At 43.2% G+C, this 22,417-nt stretch overlaps 1 protein-coding gene across 1 annotated transcript; it reads right to left on the reverse strand.

The window, feature by feature from the left end:
- Window positions 1-572: 572 nt before the first annotated feature.
- On the reverse strand, window positions 573-21,503 carry METTL1 (methyltransferase 1, tRNA methylguanosine). Its single transcript, XM_081938338.1, has 6 exons — window positions 21,344-21,503; window positions 18,932-19,098; window positions 10,603-10,787; window positions 8,081-8,194; window positions 4,941-5,042; window positions 573-1,032 (listed from the first exon to the last, which is right to left on the reverse strand). The coding sequence occupies exons 1-6, from the start codon at window positions 21,427-21,429 to the stop codon at window positions 904-906; spliced, it is 783 nt and encodes a 260-aa protein (XP_081794464.1). The 5' UTR covers window positions 21,430-21,503; the 3' UTR covers window positions 573-903.
- Window positions 21,504-22,417: the final 914 nt, after the last annotated feature.

Below are 22,417 nucleotides of genomic sequence, written 5' to 3' on the forward strand. Positions count from 1 at the left end.
TGGGCAGAAGGCATTTCACCCATCTGCATCTCAGCTTCTGTGCAAATTGCACTGGCTCGCTGCATAGGGGCCATGGTGGTGCAGTGGTTAGTATGCAGTGTTGCAGGCTAATTCTACCAACTGCCAGCAGTTCAATCCTGACCGGCTCAAGGATTTGACTCAGCCTTCCATCTTTCCAAAGTTGGTAAAACAAGGACCCAGATTGTTGGGGGCAATATGCTGTAAACTGCTTAGAGGGCTGTAAAGCACTGTGAAGCGGCATATAAAGCTCTACTGCTATTTTTTTTCCATATGACATTATGAGGTGAGCAGGCTGGCAACTTGTCGCTGCAGTAATTCCCCCCCTCAAAAAAAAATTCCCCAAAGGATTTTAGAACTGGCAAAGATCTGGAGGAAGAGGGGATGGCACTTGCCCTGTAACATGTACCAGTTATTGGAGGTACAAGATGTAGGTCTGAAAGTGAGCTCTGGGGAAGATAGAAGAGGAGGACAAGAAATACAAGGAGGAACCACGTCCCAAAGAGGTCTTACACATGCTCTCAAGTCAAGGGGAGATGGATCCCCTAATTCCCTTATTTTAACAAAAATTTCCAAGTTTATTATATAAAAAATAAAGTGTCAAATCTTAAAAGAGCCTCGCCTTGGTCCTGCTGTGTACTTCTGACCTTTATGTGGTCATCAGGAACGCCCATTGGATGCATTCCTTCTAGGGGCAAAATTAAGAAGCAAACATGTGAACCAAGAAAACCCTTATGCAACAGTGAAAATGTTTCACCAGAAAGGATTATCCACCCCCATTTATGAAAGGTCAATTCCAGTGCAGCCAGAAGCAACCAATCCTATACTTTCACCAGGCTTCTTGCTGCAGATATGAATGCCTACAAGGATTTAGGAAACTCTCAGTCATGTTCTTGCCATTTCTTGTTCCCTGATCCGACGGAAGACAGCTGGGAAGACTTTGCCTCCATTCCTCTGAACCTTCTTCCCTTCTTCAGTTGAGGTTCCTAGGAGGCTTACAATAGGGTCAGCCGCCTGTTTAAAGAAACAACAGTAGGAGTTTACGGGATGGTCACAACATCCAGATCAGCAAATTCATCCAGTGAAGACACGTCACATCACATAGCTCCACATAGCTCCTCAATCAGTCCTTGCCCAACTGGTGAACCCAAGATGGAAACAAAATTGTTCCAACCATCTGCAACTTCTGCAAAGTGCAAATAGCAAAGCTAAGTATTCAGAGAGTTTTGTCCCTCCCTCCCTCCCTCCCTTATTATTATTATTATTATTATTGTTGTTGTTGTTGTTGTTGTTGTTGTTGCCATTGCCCAATCATCTACATGTTTAGACTGGATTTGGCATTTTTATCCGCTAATCAAGGTGTTCCCAAGAATCTGGAATACAGAGTTGCTGTTAGATAGTGTTAAAGGTATAATCACAATATCTAAACTGTTCCAAATAAGGCTGCCTTTTCAATTGACTAATGACGATTTTGTCAATGCTGATGGTGTTCCAGGTGTTGCTCCAGTTGCTTTGGGATTGCAGTCCAGGTGCTTATTACTGTTGGTATTATCTTCGCTGCCTTTTGCCATAGTTGTTCTACTTCTATTTCCAGGGATTGCCAAATGTACTAAAAGTTAGCAAGCTGCTTTTGTGAATAAATCTTGCAGCTCTTTACTTGCAGCTCTGAATCTAGGTTTTCAATCCTAGGTACTCTTACTAGTGAGTCAACATTATGATCTCAATGCCAAGTTTGTAGAACAGAGGTGTAAAACTGGTGGCCCGTGGCCAGATGCAGGCCACACCCAGCTCCAGGAATGGGGAAAGTGTCACAAAATGGCAACATGATGCGGTGAGTTTGACACTCGTGTTATAGAACAACTTTTCTCAACCTGGTGGGATCTACAGGTGAAACTCGAAAAATTAGAATATCGTGCAAAAGTTCATTTATTTCAGTAATGCAACTTAAAAGGTGAAACTAATATATGAGATAGACTCATTACCTGCAAAGCAAGATAGTTCAAGCCGTGATTTGTCATAATTGTGATGTTTATGGCTTACAGATCATGAAAACCCCAAATCCACAATCTCAGAAAATGAGAATATTGTGAAAAGGTGTAATATTCTAGGCTCAAAGTGTCCCACTCTAATCAGCTAATTAAGCCACAACACCTGCAAAGGATTCCTGAGCCTTTAAATGGTCTCTCAATCTGGTTCAGTAGGAATCACAATCATGGGAAAGACTGCTGACCTGACAGTTGTGCAGAAAACCATCATTGACACTCTCCATAAGGAGGGAAAGCCTCAAAAGGTAATTGCAAAAGAAGTTGGATGTTCCCAAAGTGCTGTGTCAAAGCACATTAATAGAAAGTTATATGAAAGGGAAAAGTGTGGAAGAACAAGGTGCACAAGAAGCAGGGGTGACCACAGCCTGGAGAGGATTGTCAGGAAAAGGCCATTCAAAAGTGTTGGGACCTTTCACAAGGAGTGGACTGAGACTGGAGTCAGTGCATCAAGAGCCACCACACGCAGACAGATCCTGGACATGGGCTTCAAATGTCGTATTCCTCTTGTCAAGCCGCTCCTGAACAACAAACGTCAGAAGCGTCTTACCTGGGCTAAAGAAAAACAGACCTGGTCTGTTGCTTAGTGGTCCAAAGTCCTCTTTTCTAATGAAAACAATTTTTGCATCTCATTTGGAAACCAAGGAACCAGAGTATGGAGGAAGAATGGAGAGGCACACACTGCAAGATGCTTGATGTCCAGTGTGAAGTTTCCACAGTCTGTGTTGATTTGGGGAGCCATGTCATCTGCTGGTGTTGGTCCACTGTGCTTCATTAAGTTCAGGGTCAACATAGCCGTCTACCAGGAGATTTTGGAGCACTTCATGCTTCCTTCCGCAGATGAGCTTTATGGGGATGCTGACTTCATTTTCCAGCAGAACTTGGCAACTGCCCACACTGCCAAAAGCACCAAAATCTGGTTCAATGACTGTGGGATTACTGTGCTTGATTGGCCAGCAAACTCACCTGACCTGAACCCCATAGAGAATCTATGGGGCATTGCCAAGAGAAAGATGAGAGACACGAGACCGAACAATGCAGAAGAATTGAAGGCCGCTATTGAAGCATCCTGGTCTTCCATAACACCTCAGCAGTGCCACAGGATGATAGCTTCCATGCCATGCCGCATTGAGGCAGTAATTGCTGCAAAAGGGGCCCAAACCAAGTACTGAGTACATATGCGTGCTTATACTTTTCAGAGGTCCGATATTGTTCTATGTACAATCCTTGTTTTATTGATTGCATGCAATATTCTAATTTTCTGAGACTGTGGATTTGGGGTTTTCATGAGCTGTAAGCCATAATCATCACACTTATGACAAATCACTGCTTGAACTATCTTGCTTTGCATGTAATGAGTCTTTATCTCATATATTAGTTTCACCTTTTAAGTTGCATTACTGAAATAAATGAACTTTTGCACGATATTTTAATTTTTCGAGTTTCATCTGTATAATTCCCACACCCAGACATCATGGGAGCTGAAGTCATAGTTATTCTAATTTGTGTTCCTCAATGACCAAAATAGTCTTTTCCCTCTCTCAACTCTAAGATATAAAAGATGCATAATGCACCTAAATTTAGCCGCTTAATGACTTGTAGAACAGCAGAATTTGCCCCAAACGAATCCATTCTGGCATATATGCATCGTCTTCTTCACTGAAATCCCTTGCTTTCATTCAGAGTTACTAAACATAATCATTTAAAGTGGCTGTTGCACAACTGGATTATCAGTGAACTCCCAATATGTCACATAAATAAAGATGGTGTGGGTGGAGAGGAATAGAAATCTCTTTTAGAGAAGTGTGGAAGTACTTCCTGTGGTTTTTAAGCAGTTGCAACCCTATCCTCTTTCTTTCATTTATATACTGTAGATAGATGATAGATAGATAGATAGATAGATAGATAGATAGATAGATAGATAGATAGATAGATAGATAGATAGATAGGAGACAGGCAGGGAGGCAAAAAGTATATGGATGTCCATCTCATAAATACAAAAGAATTGAAAAAACAAAAATATATATAAAAACAGCTCCTTATTTCTTTAAAAAGTTAAAAAAATCACAAGGCACAAGGGAGAATAGATATTAATTATGGTAACGGAGCCACCTCAAGCTCTCACTAAGTCTTCTAAGCTTGTAAGTCAGAAAAGTTCTTAATGCCTATAGTCCGGCTTACATCCATTCATTTAGTGACCAAAGCTACAACAGCATTGAAAAAAGTGACTTATGGGCAGTTTTCACATGTATAACTGTTGCAGCATCCCCCTAGTCACAGAATCAAAATTTGGGGGGTTGGGGGTGGTGGTCTTGGCAACTGGCTTGCATTTTTGACAGTTGCACTGTCCCAGGGTTATAGGCCTGTAACCTTCCCAGTGGCTTTTTTACGAGCACATCCAATGGAGGAAGCCGGATTCACTTAAAAAACCACATAATTCACTTAACAACTGCAGTGATTTGCTTAACAGCTGTGACAAAATAAATGTCGCAAAGGGAGACACAAATCACTTGCTTAGGAACGGAAATTTTGGGCTCAATTGTGATCCTGAAGTTGAAGGCTACCTATAATTGCTTTGATTCTTTTTCTATTGCTCCACGGGTTTGATATTTTGGTCACTGTTTTAAAATGCACTTCGCCTGATTGCAGATGGCCCCAGAGAAAGTCCCAGGAGCTGCAACCGGAATCAGGAACTTTAATGCAACGTGCAAGGAGTGACATACTTGTATAACAGTCCCCATCCCCCCCTGACACATAGACCCATGCACAATCATGTCTGTAATTGCAACATCTGTTACGACAGAAATTGCCCGGTCACACACACACACACACACACACACACACACACACACACACACACACACAAAATCACTTTCTTACCAATTCTTTTAGTGGCACTTCCTCGAAAAGTGGGTGTTCTCGAAAATGCTTCACCATCCATGTGTGCACCTCTTCTACATCCGTTATGGTATATACTAGGCCCTAAGCGAATAAAGGGTATGTTATATAAACAGGGGGCAAGACAGACCCTCATGAATCAAATACCAGACTGCTGACCAAGAGAAAAAGTAGTTCAAAGACACCCCCATCTGCAAATTTCAGGTTCACTAGAAACATCTTAAGAACAAAAACTATGCAAAAACTACCTGTGCAGTAGGAAGACCAATGTCAGGCTCGTGATTAATTCCCAGCTACCTCTGACTCCCTCCCCACCTGAGGCAAAATGTTTGCAATCTTGGGGTTGCCGGGAGGATACCGCGGCCATCATTAGTTCCGTCATCCCCATAGAAAGCGCTTGGGTTGGGCTTTTCCCAACCTCTTCCTCCAGAGCGCTAACTTTGGGGAAGTCATGGAAAAGCTGAACTATGATTCATCCCAACTGGGTGAGGCCGGATGCCGCTCATCCCAAAGACAAGATTTTGCTGGGTTTCAACTCCAAAAAAGGATGGCGCACAAGCACTTTCTACTTTTTTTCTCTGGCAGGTGAAAGTGGAGTCAGCCAGAATGCCCTGCAGGAAGCAGCTAGAAATCAGGATCTTCCAAGGTTTCTTGCCAGCACCAGCTCCCTATGAGATGTAGGGGAAAGTTGATCCTTTTCCTCCGGCAAGCAACTGGCACTCTTCCCTATTCTCAGATCAGAAATTCCCAAATGGAAGCAGGGCCCTTAGGGTTTAGGGCATGCTAACATGACGGCACATCTTGACAGATTTCAATCAAGAAATTAATTGCCCTTGTGATTTAAAGGCAAAGTCCCCTCTAGAGGCCACCAATTAAAATCTGTCCTCATGAATTAATTAATCCACGAAGGGAAGACGTATCTTCCCTTCAGACCCTGTCTTACAGCAGGGGTCTCCAACCTTGGCAATTTTAAGACTTGTGGATTTCAATTTCCAGTTCTTCAGCCAGCTTTGTTGGCTGAGAAATTCTGGGAGTTGAAGTCCACAAGTCTTAAAATTGCCAAGGTTGGAGATCCCTGTCTTAGAGCACAAAGGAGAGATAAGACTGTCCAAACCAGAGGTGGGGAACAATGGCCCCTTTATGGACCATCCACTCCCAGCATGGCTGTCTCAGGAATTCTGGGAGTTGAAGTCCACAAGTCATAAAGGGGCCGTCATTCCCCACCCCTGGTCTAAACTAATGTTGAATATATACTACTGTATTCTGCTTTGACCCGGTGCCTTAACCTCTAAACCAAACTGGCTCTCGCTTCACTTATCCAGTGAAGCCAAAAATGTTGTGTGGATGGGCAGATACTGTATATGGTAAAAAAAAAATAAGGAAAAGGGCTATCTCCAAATACTGCAAACACTTAGGAATGGTCAATACAAATGTACGGTCATCATTTTCCAGTCACCCGATTTAACAGGAAAATCTCAATAGGGACTTTTGTTAGATAATTGAGAATCTAGGACTTTTACTGGCTTAATGACAAGTCATCCTGTGATCTATCGTTTGCTCATCTTTTGTTTAACTCTGCTTGGGAGTTGGCTGACTCTCCAGGGACTTATCTGGAATTTCTTCTCTCAATTTGTCAAGAGTTCTTAGAAGCCTGTCTAAGAATCTTCTAGGACTCCACCATCTGGATATACAATGTCTATTTGAGGCAATACAATTTTTCTGTCTGGACAATTTAAGGCGGTAAGCTTAACAAACCTATTTTGTCACATCGCTTCAAACAAAAAGTTTTTAAAAGAACCCAAATGTCTAGTCCTTCCATTCCACCGATTTTTACAGCCTCACTAGCATGTGTACTCCAATTCTCCCAAATGATGAAAACAAATGGATGAATTAGAAGGGCAGTGGAATTTGAAAAATATAGCCCACTTCTTTGTCAGTAACAAAATACTGTTTGGATCCTCTTTAACCTTGATGGCGAACCTATGGCATGCATGCTGGAAGTGGCATGCAGAGCCATCTCTCACGGCACATGAGCCGTCGCCCATTGCTCTTCCAGGTTCCGGCGTGCCGGCCAGCTGGTTTTCACGCCTGTGGGAGCGCCGTAAACCGGAAGAGCAGCCACCTGGTGTGCATGAAGACAAGCTGGCCGGTGGGCATGTGCGTGCTGGAAACCAGAAGATCATCTTCCCGGTGCATGCATGTGCACCGGGCAGCTGCTCTTCCGGTTTACGGCACACCAGCTGGTCTTTGTGCCCGCATGCGTGCCAGAAACCGGAAGACCAGATGGCCAGTGCACATGTGTGTGCCGGAAACTGGAAGAGGAGCCATCTGGTGTACACATGCGCGAAGGGCAGCTGCTCTTCTGGTTTCTAGCATGCGCACGTTTCTGTTTCGGCAGTTGGTGCCAAAAAGATTCACCAACACTGCTCTATAACTAAAGAAAAATGTATGCTGTTTCTCCCAGGCATGGTTTCTCCACACTACCCTATGTGTCAAAATTGGCCACTTTATTTAGATTGATTTATCTATACTATGCCCAAATCCATGATGATGTGCAATCATATGCAAAATTAACTTCAGAGTCAATGCCTTCCATTCTAGCTAGCTAGCACTACTTCCCAGTATCTTGAACAGATGCAATTGCTCAAAAATAAATAATATTTCACTGGAAGGACCCATTGTCCACAGCAGTTTTTATGGCAATTGGCTAGCACAATGATACATGTCTACTTGGCATTCAGAAAGACTCCAATTGTTGGCACTTATTTAAATATCTGAGATCAATATTGGGAAAATCCTGTGCCCCATACTGTGAAGAGTGACTTCCACTTTTCAATTTAAAAGTAGCTTGCACTGTTGCCGGAGTAGGCAAAGCAGTAATCTGAAGGTATCTGCCTGCTGACGAGTCTCGCTATTCTAAAATTGTTTGAATCACCATGGTAGGAAAGAAGCTCTAATTAATCTTTCTAATATTGTACTTATGTTTTCTTGTATGCCAAAATCAAAAGAGCCCCTGAAATGTAGGCAAGCAGGGGAAGAAACTTTGCCGAGTAATTTCATTGGATTGTAAACACATGATGCTTTGGGGAGGTCTAAGCTAACCCAGAATATCCCCTGCTCACCTGTTCGCGCAAGATGTAGGCATATTCTGCCAGCAAAGTGGAGCTGATAATCCTCCACTTGTGTTTTGTCTTCTTGAAATGAGGATCAGGGAAGAGGAAGAACATTTTGAGGAGCTAGAGAGGCAAGAAAAGATAAAAGGCTCGGAGGTGGTCAGCCTGACCTTTCAGCAACCCAGCTCTCCTACTCAGCATTCAGACAACGTTCAGTCGCTAAAGAGCATTACAAGCAGTCCTCGGCTTCTGATCACAACTGAGCCCGGGATTTGCATTGCTAAGTGAGTAATTTATTAAGGGAGTTTCGCCTCATTTTGTGACTTTTCTTGCCACATTGGTTAAGTGAATCACTGCAGTTATTAAATCTGTGACTCGGTGGTGAAGGGAACCCATGGACTTTGCTCATCAGAAGGTCCCAAAAGGGGATCACTATATGACCTTGCAACCGTCATAAATATCAACCGGTGGTCAAGAACCCAGGTGTAAATCACATGACCATGGGGAGGCTGCGATAATTGTGAAAAATGTCACTTTTTCCCCAGTGCCGTTATAATTTCAAACAGTCACTAAGTGAAAAGTTCTAAGTGGAGGACTACCTATAATCGTCTCTCCCTTTTGAATGAAGGCTGCCCCTCAGCAGCAGGACCTATGGATAATAATAATAATAATAATAAATTTGAATTTATTAGCCGCTCCCTCTCCAGACAGGACTCGGGGCGGCGTACAATAAAACATATAAAACATAAAACATATGTGCAAACACATAAACATCCAAATACACACATATACAAAGACATACATGCACGGAGGAGGTAACAAATTACATCACATTTAGACAGCTAAAAATCACCATTAAAATACCCCACTAGTAATAACACAATTTAAAAATTTAAAAGGACTGTCAGGAGGAATGAGAAAAAATATTTACGGATCATGTACAGCAGCTTCCCCTAGCGCAGGGTGTCAAACTTGTGGCCCGCAGGCCGGATGCGTCATGTGCCAGCCACGCCCATGCCTGGTTTTAAGGGGGGGCGGAGTCCCGTTATGTCATGTGACGACAACGTGGCGCAACAAGTTTGACATCCCTGCTCTAGAGTCAATCTTAGCTTTTTAGATTAAAAAACTCTTCAGGCAACAGAGACATCCGAAGCATCTAGTTGATGCTTTGGGAAGTCAGTGCAAGATGTACATAAGATGTCTTTTTTAAAAATATAATAATTCCCTCTCGTGAGCCATCCCAAAGATCCCTGAAATCAAAACTGCCCCAGAGCCAAACAGGGTGGGAGAAGACTCTCTTCCCTGCAAGCACGGAAGTGCCTTTCTTGTGCCCCGTCAGCGGATCTGGCAGCAGATTTGGACAGTGAGGATGTTGGGGAGGAACATGGTCCAGTCCTGGGGAAGGCTCTGATGAGGGCTCTGTGCCAGAGGCAGAGGGGGGGGGGCAGGGCCATCAGACAGTTATCAGTTATCAGTCGGACATCATCAGTGGGGTAGAACAGCTGGAGAACTGTTCCCAGTGTGCACAAGCGCAGAGTTGCTAGAGAAGGGAACAGCTAAGGAACAAGGGACGACTCGGGAGTAAAGCCACAGGTGGACAATGAATAAAGAGCAGCAAAAGGGGAGGGGAATTTGCAGGAGACAATGAGTTCAATTCATTAGAGTGAAGATCTGTTCCTGACTTCTTGCCAAGTATTGTCTGCTACAGAGTGGCTTTTGGAAGATAGCCGCCTGGCAGCTCTCCGAGCCTAATAAAAGTCTGTAGTTGTGAAATCTCTTGAAAGACTGTTGGCTGGTGTTCTGACCGAGGCTTCCCAAGAGCATGAAGCAAACTCCTTGTCCCGACAAAAAACCCTTTTATTCATTTTCTGTGAATACTGCTCATTCACACCCAGCAAAGTCTTTCAAGGGAGGATTTACAGTCATAGACCTTATCTGGGTTGGAGAGCTGACAGGCTGATATTGAAAAGCTTGGCAAGGAGTCTCGGAGAGTCACAAACCAATTAAATGAACAAATTGTCTCCAGCAAATTCCACTTCCCCTTCACTCCTTTTTTATTTCCTCTGGGAGGGGCCATTCATCATCCATCTGTGGCCTTATTCCCAAGTCAACCCCTGTTCTTTAGCTTTTCCTTTTGTCTGGCAACTCTGCACATGCACACACTGGAAACAGACTCCAGCTGTTTGTCTGCCTCACTGATGTCTGCCTCTGAAGGCAGCTGATAGCTGGCATACGGCTCTGCCCCCCTCTCTGCCTCCGACACAGAGCCCTCATCAGAGCCTTCCCCAGACTCCAGGACTGGCCCATGTTCCTCCCAATCTCCTCACTGTCGGAATCTGCTGCCACCTCCGCTGACCACAACAGCCGGGACTTTGCTTGAGAGGAATTAACTTTAAACTAAATAAAAGGGGTTTTATCAGGACGAGGAGTCGGCGTCGTGCTTTTGGAAGCCTAGGTCAAAACAGTCTTTCAGGGCTCCGAGATGGCTGTGCTTCGTGCAGGATCCCCAGTGATGCTTTCTGGAGACTCACCTGTCCCTTGCAGAAGAAGTTGGGCAGGTGCTTCATAGCATTGCTGCGAACACAGGAAATATTCTGGAACTGCCCTGGGTGAGAAACTCTGAGTGCCTGGATTCGGTCACAAACATAGTCGGAGACTTTTACACGGAGCTCCATGCCCAGCATTAGAATATTTGGGAACAGGGGGGACAGGGCCACTACAAAAGGAAACAGCAATCAGCAATTTTATGCCCATTTCCATATTCCACCTGCATAAAGTCCTATAGGTTAAGTGAAGTCTCCAAATGTTCTGCCTCCACCTGAATATATCTTTCCTTCTTTTAATTTCAAGAGCAGGGAGTTGACGTGTGGCAAAACACCAACCTCTCACCTCTCTTTTAAGTTGGGGCAGGGACGTGCGGTCAGGGGAGGCAAGGGAGGCAGAGCCTCACCTCTCTTCATGAAATAATAGTATATAATATAATATAATAAATATAATATAATAAATATAATATAATAAATATAATATAATAAATATAATATAATAAATATAATATAATATAATATAATATAATATAATATAATATAATATAATATAATATAATATAATATAATATAATATAATATATAATTATAATTTTATATACATCCGTCCGGCTGCGCCCGAGAGCTGCGGAGGCAGAAATGTTGTCGGCGCTCCGGGATGCCGAAGCCACGAAAGCGACTAGGGGAAGGTTCTTGTCATTCCCCAGTCGCTTTCGTGGCTTCGTCATCCGGGAGCGCCGACAACATTTCTGCCTCCGCAGCTCCTGGGCGCGGCCAGACGGATGTAGCCAGAGTGACGCTGAGGTGGTCCGGGCGGACGAAAGAGCGAGCGCAAAGTCCAGCAGAGGCAGGAAGGTTCTCGTCGTTCCCCAGTTGCTTTTGAGGACTGCGGAGCGCGAGCTGGCGGAGCACGCTCAGGAAGGCGGGGAATGGGATCATGTGTGCTGGAGGCTGAGGCAGCCTCAGTCTCCAGCACACGTGGTCCCATTCCCCGCCTTCCTGATGACGTCACCAGCCTCACCAGCCATAAACCTCACCGCACGTCACTGAGTTGGGGTGGCAAAAAGCACCCTGGGACAAGGATGGGAAACAACCGTCCCACTTTGCCTGCTGAGGAAGAGGTGTCTAAATGCACGGCAGGTCTGTCCTGGCAGAAGTTTTCCTATTCAGAAAAATCCTACAGTAACCCTTCTTTAAAGAGGAGGGAGCATTTGTGAATTCACTTTACAAATTCATTCCTAACCGACCCAGAAAGGCTGCATATCACACCTACAGGAAGACAAAATTATAGAGGAGGGAAGATAATTTTAAAGAGGTGCCTTGGATACCTTTATGTGACTCTCTTACTACCATGTTGGTGTCATTGCCTTTTTTGTCAAGTCGCAATCTTGTCTCATGCTTATTTACTCTGCTGAAATAAGTGGAACTTTTTTTTATTAAACGTGGTCAGGAGCACTTTGTCACCTACTTAGATTATAACCCTGTTAGGGCTTTTATATTTAAGGAATGGGCTTCTTTGCTTGAACTGCTCACACGATCAAACTTAATGTGATATTATAAGAGGTAAATACAGGTAGTCATCAACTTATGACTGCTCTCTTAGTGACCGTTCGAAGTTAGGTACTTATGATCCAGTTCCTAAATTCCGACAGCTGACTCTTCTCCCGCATTTTGGATGCTTAGCAATGGCCCTCATTTATGGCTGTTTGCCCACAGTCACATGCATTATGATGCTTTTACCAAAAACTGGCATTTACTTCCATGTTTTTGCAAAAATGCCTAATGGTAAAACAAAATTGCTGCATTTAGACTTCCGGTTCCGGCGGCTGACGGCGACGGGCAGAGACTGCTCGCCCCGCGCATCCCCGGTGGGCTCCCCACCTCCTGGGGGGCACAGGACGCCCCGTAGAGGCGTTCTGCTGGAGGAGCGGCGCGGCGGGAGGACCCCTGGATCAGCGGCGGCCGTCAGGGGGCTCCCACTTCGCTCCAGGCACCGAGGAGCACGAAGGGGAGGCGCTCCGGCGTCTTCGCTGTGAGGCTGTACGGAGTGAAAAAAGAAAGCTGAAGGATGCGGCGGCGGAGCGCTGAGGTGTAGACTTCCTTCATTCGTATTACCAACTTTAAAATCTGTCAGCTGTGCAAACTTGAACTTTTGGCTTGATTTGGAGAGGTGCGGCTGGAGGGGAGGGGGATTTCCCCCCCCCTTGGACAAGCGGCTGGAAACAAGTGTGCTCTCAGCCCCAAGGGAAGGAGGAGGGGGAGAGCCAAACCAAAGATGTCACACCCCTACTAAATGGATTTTCAGATTTAAACTTTTAAGTTTTAAGACAATGAGATCTGGAAGCCTTGGGAACTTTGAACTTTGAAAATTTTATTTGTTGCCTCAATACCCGAAGTTAGCAGGGCAAGATGGCACACTTCCGTTGTCTTCATGAAATGTGAAACTTGACTCCACCTTTTAGCTTCAGGCTTCCGGTCTTTGTCTCCGTGCTACCTGGATAATTCTCTTGTCGATTGTTTGCTACTGAACCTTCTGGAGTGAAAAACGTCTGCTCTTTTGCCAGGGTGATTAGAAAATTTCCCTGTGCCTGGACTCTCTGCCTCCTGGACTCTCTTAGCTGTTCTACCACTCTGACTGAACTTCCTCTATATTGACTGGACTCTTTATTACTAACAATGGCATCTAAAAGACCACCTCCTGGAAAGTCAGGCTTTGCTGCCTCTGCCCCGACATCTGCAACCTCAAGTCCTAGCACACAATCAACATTAACAGCCTTTAAACAACCTAAATCTACGGAATTGGAGTTTCACCAAATGTTTCAGCAAATTTTACAGGGACAAGAGGAAATAAAGAAACAACTGAAGGAGATGAAAGAAATTAGAGAGAACCAGGAAAAAATTAATAAGAACTCACAGAGACTGGATCTTTTGGAGGATGGGGCGGCTGAGATGAGGGGGGGGGGATAGAGGGCGTGCAGAAGGGAAACAAAGAACTTGACACCCAACAAATGAAAATAGAGTTTGAGAGAATGTCTTTTTATCTTAGGTTTCAAAATGTGATGGAGACAGATGATGAAAACATAAGGGACATCATGACAACCATTTTGGCTGAGTATATTCAGAAGGAAAAACAACAGATGGGGTGGGAAATAGACCTGGCCTATAGAGTGAACTCAGCGTATGCTAGAACACACAATGTCCCCAGGGAGGTACACATTAAATTTCTTAGGAAAAGCACAAGAGATGAAATCCTGAATGCACAAAGGGGGCAAGCCTTGACATACAAAGATAAGGAGATAACCATTCTGAAACAGATCCCCAAGAAAGTGAGGGAGAAAAGAAAATTTTATTCGCAATTGGCGAATAAACTATACCAGAAGGGGGTGTGGTTTCGATGGTTACTGCCTGAAGGTAGGCTAATATTCTGGGAGGAGACAAGAGTCAGAATTAATACACCCAAAGAGGTGCAGGCCTTTATGGAAAAAAATAAACTACTCCTAGAAAAACCAGAAGACACTTCAGTAGATATACAAGACACAGGAGGGGCCGGAGCACTGCCAACGGGGGGAGATGGGGCGACATCAAGAAAGCTCAGATCACACAAATGAGTAAGAAAATCCACGTGATATAAACTGACCGAAATTACCAATTGAATTTACCACACTGACTATATGCTATTATGTAATATTTGAACTTTATGCAAATGTATACTATGAGTCTGGAGGGGGGGGGTGCACCTACCGCATTTCGCGGCTGCCAAAATTTGTAATCTTTCCCATACCTTTTCCCTTTGTAAAATATTAAAAAACCAATAAAACTTTGTTTAAAAAAAATTGCTGCATTTAGCAACTCAGGCAGTCACTTTACATTTGTTTAATAACTAAAGCAAATAAGGTCAAAATTTGGACCAGTTATGTGATAACCTGCTTTATGACCATCACAACTAACAACTATAACAACCGTCATAACTCGAGAACTACCTGTATACAAATAGTTCTCTTGTTGAAATCAGGAGGAAACATTCACTTAACATGAACTGGATTGTCACCAGCATTGATTGCAGTCTCAATTTTTTCATTCATCTTTTTGTTCCAAGCAAACAAATGTTGTTTGGAATAGCAGGTTCTACCAATCTGGTGGCCTCCAGGTATAATGTTGTGGCTGGCCAGCAGAGCTGGCAGCAGATTCAGACAGTGAGGAGGTTGGGGAGGAACATGGGTCAGTCCTGGAGTCTGGGGAAGGGTCTGATGAGGGCTCTGTGTCGCAGGCAGAGACAGGGTCAGAGCCATATGCCAGTTATCAGCTGCCTTCAGAGGCAGACATAAGTGAGGCAGACGGACAGCTGGAGCTTGTTCCCAGGGTGCGCATGTGCAGAGCTGCCAGACAAAGAGAACAGCTAAAGAACAGGGGTCAACTTGGGAGTAAGTCCACAGGTGGATGATGAATGGCCCCTCCCAGAGGAAATAAAAAAGGAGCGAAGGGGAAGTGGAATTTGCTGGAGACAATTTGTTCGTTTAATTGGTTTGTGACTCTCCGAGACTCCTTGCCAAGCTTTTCAATATCAGCCTGTCAGCTCTCCAAGCCAGATAAGGTCTGTGACTGTAAATCCTCCCTTGACAGACCTTGCTGGATGTGAATGAGCAGAATTCACAGAAAATTAATAAAAGGGTTTTTTGTCGGGACCAGGAGTTTGCTTCATGCTCTTGGGAAGGCTCGGTCAGAACATATAAGAGAATTTGAATGTCACCCTAGCTGGCATTTTGGGGACCAGTGGATCCACACCTAAAAGGCAACAGCTTGGGATAGCTGATTTAAATTGGGTGGGATAAAATATTTCTTTCTGTATTTAAATTCCACATTTGTATTGTAAAAGCCAAGGCTAAATTTGCTTAGGATTTCTAAGCAATCTTTTATTCAGAGAACTAATTTGATCTACACCTGCCTTCTTTCAGCAAAGTGGCTGCTGCCACAACTCCTTCAGATTATGGCCCATGATGACGATATTGTGGAACTCAACACCATATTCAACTGCCTGAGCTGCCTCTTGCTGTTCTTCAAAGCAATTTTTGAATGCTTCTGGCAACTGAGATGCTCCTTGAAGCGCACGGCAAGCCTCGGCAATCTCTCAAACATGGTCATGGTGGCAATAGGTTAAAGCTTCAGGATCCTGCTGGTCCTTCCCCTCAAGCAGCAGAGGGAAGCGGAAATATTTTTTAACAACCTGTCAGGTTTTATACCCATTGTGGACCCAGAGCCATTTTGCAGAATTGGTAACCTATACGACCCCGGGTTTATAACATGTATATATTTTGTATTCTTGAGCTCTGATCCCAGCACACACAGCCCTGCAATTCTCTATCGTTCAATTTACTCTAAAGAAAACTTTAAAGAGACAAGCCTTTTTTTTTTTTTGCTGCAATTCCCATTGTCAAGCAGCATGTTATAAATCTGCAAAACAAGCATGCGGACTTAGTTAACAGCTTACATATTATGAATATGATACTATATCCTCGTGCTTAAGGGTAGAATGGTAGAGCAAGGTCCAGCTCAAACTAGCATTGTTTGCAAGATGCATAGAATTGGTGGGCTGCAAAGAGCATGCTAGCCTGACAAACACACATCTCGCTCCTATCACCTCCAAACATGTCTAGAGCCTTGGTGGCGCAATGGTTAGAAGGCAGCACTGCAGGCTACTTCTGCTGATCACCAGCTGCCAGCAGTTTGGTAGTTCAAATCTCACCAGATTCAAGGTTGACTCAGCCTTCCATCCTTCCGAGGTGGGTAAAATGAGGACCTAGATTGTTGGGGCCAAGAGGCTGACTCTATAAACCGCTTAGAGGGCTGTAAAGCACCGTGAAGCGGTATGCAAGTCTAAGTGCTATTGCTATCATCCATGCTGGCTGGGGAGTTGTGGGGGGGAAGAGGACATAGCAAGGTCAACAAAAGGTGAACAGGAGATGCATACCTGGAACTGAATACAAACATCTATCCATAGGATATGTAAGTAACAGACCAGATGTGCTTTTTTGACTCTACCCATATTTATATTTAGACTATCACCTATTGACACCAAACTACAATGAATAAATTTTGCTTCCATGGAATCTCAGCGTACCAAAGGGTAGGAGCTTTGATAGACTTACAAGTAGCCCTTGACATACTACCACAACTGAGCCCCAAATTTCTGTTGCTGAGTGAGACAGCGGTTGAGTGAGTTTTGCCCCATTTTATGACCTTCCTTGCCAGAGTTGTTAAGTGAGTCGCTGCAATTGTTATGTGGGTCACATGATTGTTAATTGAATCTGGCTTCCCCATTGACTTTGCTGGCCAGAAGCCCACAAGAGCTGATCACCAGGAACACTGCAATCGTTATAAATACATGCCAGTTGCCAAGCATCCAAATTTTGATCGCATGACCATGGGGGTGCTGCAAAGCTCATATATGTGAAAAACTGTCGTAAGTTATTTTTTTCAGTGACACTGTAACTTTGAACGGTCACAAAATGAAAGGTTGTTAAGTCAAGGACTACCTGCGGGAAGCATGCCACAGCCCCACATTTTCATGTGCTATAACCATTACAGAATTCACTGAGTCGTATCTTCAATGGGGGAACATGCTGCAAGGAGTTAAAATTTTTGACCGATGGTATTTCAGATAGAAGTAATTTAAGTCTCAGAAGCCTTGCAGAGTCTCCAAACTTTATTTCCTATGAATTCACACTTGCCTGGATTTAAAAAGTAGCTTCATAGAATCAATTCATGCAGGAACAACTAACCACGTGAAAAACTGAACACAAACAGCAGAACAGTTTTTTTTTCCCTGAACACCGTCACTCTGCTAAACAAATAATTTCCTCAACAATGTCAAACTATTTACTAAGTCTGCATTGCTATTACTATTAATCTTCTCATCGTTCCTATCACCCATCTCCTCCCACTTATGACTGTAACTTTGTTGTTTGTATCCTTAGGATTTATATTTATTTTTTCCTAGTATGATTTGATTGCTTATTTGTACCCTATGACTATCATTAAGTGTTGTACCTTAGGATTCTTGACGAATGTATCTTGTCTTTCTATGTACACTGAGAGCATATGCACCAAAGACAAATTCCTTGTGTGTCCAATCACACTTGGCCAATAAAGAATTCTATTCCATTCTATTCTAAACTAACTATATTTATGTGATACCTAGAACAGCAAGGTCATTTTAATCAGATTGTACACATGGTGGCCACAATCATAACCTAAAAATCACCTCAGTGGAAATCAGACTATAGGCCTGTGATGGAAAACCACACACATCCCTGCGGCCATCCCACACACATACCTGCGGCCAATTCGCTCTCACAGGGAGGGACTTCTCCTGGTGCCGTCCACTAGGCAATGCCAACGGGCGACACCAAGGAGTAGGGCCTTCTCTGTGATGGGCCCAACCCTCTGGAATGACCTCCCCCCCCGACATTAGAACCACCACTGACTTCCGCTCCTTCCGACAAAAATTGAAGACTCACCTGTTCCGATTAGCAGGCCTGGCATAATTATAACTGTAACCTCCTGGGAGACATATTTTTAACGGGTTATTTTAGGGGTATTGCTTTTAAATTTAATTTGTGTGATATTTTTAGGGGTTTTAAAATTATATTTATACATACTTTACTCAGCTGTACAGTTCTTTTAACTTTATTTTTAACCTCCTCCATATTTAACTCTACCTATTTAACTCTAATTGTTCAGCTATTTAATTATATTATGATGTATTTTTGTATGGACTGTACACCGCCCCGAGTCCCTTTTGGGAGAGGGGGCGGTCTAGAAGCGCAGTAAATAAATAAATAAACCTATGCACACGTGCCAGAGGTAACACAGAGAGCTCTCTCTGTGGACATATGTGCTGTCGCCAGCTGCTCTTTTGGTTTCTGAAGCACACATGTGCACCAGCCAGCTGGTCTTGGCGGGAGTGCCGGGAAATGGCCTGAAAACGCCCCAAAACCGGGAAAACAGCCTGAAAACCAGCCAAAAAACAGGCATGCACACCGGCTAGCTGGTCTTTGGGTTTCCGGCACTCTGGCAGGTGTACATACACATGCATGTACACACATTCTGGTTTGGGCACTCAGTGCCGAAAAGGTTTGCATCATCAGATGGCAAAAAAAGATATACCTTACTCCCTTCTTGACTTATATCACAAAACCTTCACAAATCTTGTCCCAAAAGCAAAAAAAAAAAAAAAATCTTGAAAAGGTTTATGATGGTATGAATATTTTCAAATAAGCTTAGTCATTTCTTATGAATCAACGGAAGGAAAAAAAATTACCAAGTAATCCTCCATAACCGCAACCGATATCAGCAAATTCCACTTGATATCTAGGCTTGGTTCTTTCCTCCACGTCCTTTGGATCATCGTGCCACTTATCCTTGGTTAAAGGAGCAAAGAACTCTGGATATAATGCAGACCAATCCATTTCCTCAGGTCTGGCAGGACTAATTGGGGGGGAAAAACAGAGGTATATGAAACAAACACTGCAGAGGGGAATCTATTAAGGCTATGCACACTTCAAAAACAATGCAGACAATCCATTTCAGACTAGACATAAATGCAGGGCTTGTCTAGTATTCAATACAGCTGTTTGGGCTTAAAAAAAAAGACTGCTTTAAAAGTTGCATTCATTTGAATAAATGGATTCCTTAAAGCATCACACCCCCCCCCCTTTTTTTTTTTTTGCAGAAGCCGAACAAAGTCTGGCTGTATTTATGAGCAGCAGAACTCCTCTTGTGTGAGTTGAAGGCCTTCTTTTGAGTCATTCTCATATCTTTGAGCGTATAATCTGGAATTTAATTTAATGTGGAGATTTTGGTGCTTTTCGAGCTTGTTTGTTTGCACCTGACTAGGTAACATTGCTAATGAATGCAGGTTTGCTCCCTGTTTACATATAGCAGCTTGCCCTGCCAGTATCGGTGGGACGTGTGGTTTTCTCCCTGGTAGTTCTTTGATTAGGGCACTGCTGTTAAACAATGTCCATCTGGGTGTAGGCTGCTGGAGAGGATTTGTGTTTGTTTATTTCCTTTTTATTTTTATTGTCTTTTGAATGATGCATAAATGTGGTTTGTCTTTATGTGTCTATTGATGGCTGACGGCTGTGGTGATGTTATAACCATGTTATAACCATGTGGTTATAACAATCTGTTGGTTATTTCCGAGATGCTTCTGAGATGACTATTTTAAAACACAGGAATATTCAAATGAGTTATACTGCTACTGACATTCCAAGGATATGTGTTAATAGTCAAATGAAGTACTAATCTGGAAGCAAAATATTTCCCAAATACAATAATTTAGGGACTTTCATGTTAAGACTAACCACGATAAATTCCAATGATGTCAATAGATTCTTAGGATTGCAATCAACCCACTAATTCAATAAATTCTCACTTTGGGAATAAAATTATCTGAGTTGTCTTCTAAAGATAGATTAAACTAGTTTATCTACCTTATTTCCTAAAGTTTTTACATACTAACATTTATTTCACATAATTATATACTGTACCATAAGTTTCTATGAGTCATTTAAGTGATATAATTTTGTAATAGTAATTCTAAGTGTTACTTTTCATAACTTATCAGCTAAACTGCACATATTGAGATGGCTGCAAAGTGCCATCTTTGATCAAAACAAAAATTGACTGACCTCTACATCAATCCATTTCTGTTTCATAGGATTACTTCTAAGCAATTATGCAGAGGACTGTAGTGTTAATGGTATTTTGAAATCAAGTCCCAAGGACATTACAGTATTTCTAAACAAAATTCAACTCAAGCAATAATGGCTGAATTAAACAAAATTTACTCCTAACACTGAATAAACACACGCTGCCATCCTCCCATAAAATGGGATATGCCAATCTTTTCTAACCGGGCACTCTCCAGGTAGGTTGGCATTGCAGTTCCCAGAATTCTTCGCAATGGCCAGGGAGGTTTTCTTTGAGCTGGTTTGCAAATAAGAATGTGCAAGATACTGGGCTATGCCTACATTCTGCCATCTCTCAATACCAGCTTGATGCTAGCTGCACGTTCAACTGTCCTTCAGACAGCCTTCCTTCTGTACATTAAACTCAAGAAGAGTCTAATCTGGTTTACCTAATATTATAAGATAGATGTCAGGTGTAAATCCTGGTAAAACACTACATTATTGCCAGTGGCCACATAAACTGGAGGTTTCCCTATCTCCCTGTTGCCATCTGCACTTCTGTAGCAATGATTATAGTGTTCTAGTGAGAAATATGTTGTCTTGCTATCTTTTAGAACGATCGTCCTTTAAAATCAATAACCTGGGTGAAAGAAGATACTTTCGTGCCCTTACCCAGGTACAGAGATAAAGCCTGACTCCTGATTATACACACACACACACACACACACACACAATCCAAATCGCTTTACATTCGGGTGACTGTTAACAGCTAGAATCACCGATAGATGTTCTGAACCACAGCTCAATACGACCAGCAGCAAAGGGCTGCATCAACATTTGAGTAATTCAGAACAGCCAAACGGGAAAAAAGACCCACAGGGACTCGTGAACAAATGCATCCCCAAGAAATGAAAGCACTAGCTGAAAATTGGACGCTCTTCCTTTTCGGAGGGACGGGCGTTTGTTGAACTTGTAGGAAAACTATTTGAAAAAAATTGAGGAGAAGGCACCGTTTACGGGCAAACCCTGTCTACACTCACTAGAGTAAGGTGTGATCCGCCAGCGGGTTTGAATGAGCGCGCTGCCGGTAGTAACGCTTCTGGGGCACCGCCGTTGCCTCCTCCATGGCCAACCCGAGTCGGAGACCCGGAAATGCCGAAACACGTGGATACCCCTGCAAGTAGAAGTCGCAGATAACTGACGTCACGGCGGAACGCAAGTGCAGGAGGAAAGTTGCCCCGCCTTTCTTTTTTAAATGCTGGTTGTGTGCCTATCATACTTGATGGACGGGGAATTTCTGGCAAAAATTGAAAAAAAAAAACCCAACATATTCAAATAAAAGACATTTTTAAACGACCACCTCCTTGTCTTTCCACCTTTATCATTCTGTATCTAGTAATTATGAAGTTAGGTTATGAGGTTAGCAAACGTTTATCGAAAGATGTATTGGGAGCCAACCTTTTTTTTTATAAAAAAAAGGCATTACAGGTACTCTTTGACTTACAACAGTCCATTTAGTGACCATTCAAAGGTACAACATCAGTAAAAAAAGTAAGGTAAAGGTAAAGGTTCTCCTTGTGGATATCCGGTTCTAGGGGGCGGTACCCATCTCCGTTTCAAAGCTGAAGAGCCAGCGCTGTCTGAAGACGTCTCTGTGGTCATATGGTTGGCATGACTAAATGCCAAAGGTGCACAGAATGCTGTTACCTTCCCACCAAAGGTGGTTCCTATTTTTCTACTTGCATTTTTACATGCTTTCAAACTGCTCGGTTGGCAGAAGCTGGGATAAGTAACCAGAGCTCACTCCGTTATGTGGTGCTAGGAATTCAAACCACCGAACTACTGACCTTTCTGATCGACAAGCTCAGTGTCTTAGCCACTGAGCCTCCGCGTCCCTGTGAAAAAAGTAACATGACCATTTTTCACATTTAGGGCCATTGCAGCATCCTCCATGATCACTTGATCAAAATTTAGATTGTTGGCAACTGTCTCACATTTATGACAGTTGCACTATCCCGGGATCATGTGATAACCTTTCATGACCTTTGACAAGCAAAGTTGATGGATAAAACAGATTCACTAAACAACGGTGTTACTAACTTAACAACTGCAGT

This window comes from Natrix helvetica (genome assembly GCF_964273705.1).
Source record: "Natrix helvetica genome assembly, chromosome: 1".
Lineage (NCBI taxonomy): Eukaryota > Metazoa > Chordata > Lepidosauria > Squamata > Natricidae > Natrix > Natrix helvetica.

Excerpts from the sequence above, each read along its gene's own strand:
- METTL1 (XM_081938338.1), bottom strand. The coding sequence starts at position 21,429 with ATGGAGGAGGCAACGGCGGTGCCCCAGAAGCGTTACTACCGGCAGCGC. Across the intron at positions 10,788-18,931 it reads CGGTTATGGAGGATTACTTG|TGGCCCTGTCCCCCCTGTTC; the intron begins GTAATTTTTTTT and ends TTCCTTTTGTAG. Across the intron at positions 5,043-8,080 it reads CCTACATCTTGCGCGAACAG|GGCCTAGTATATACCATAAC; the intron begins GTGAGCAGGGGA and ends TTATTCGCTTAG.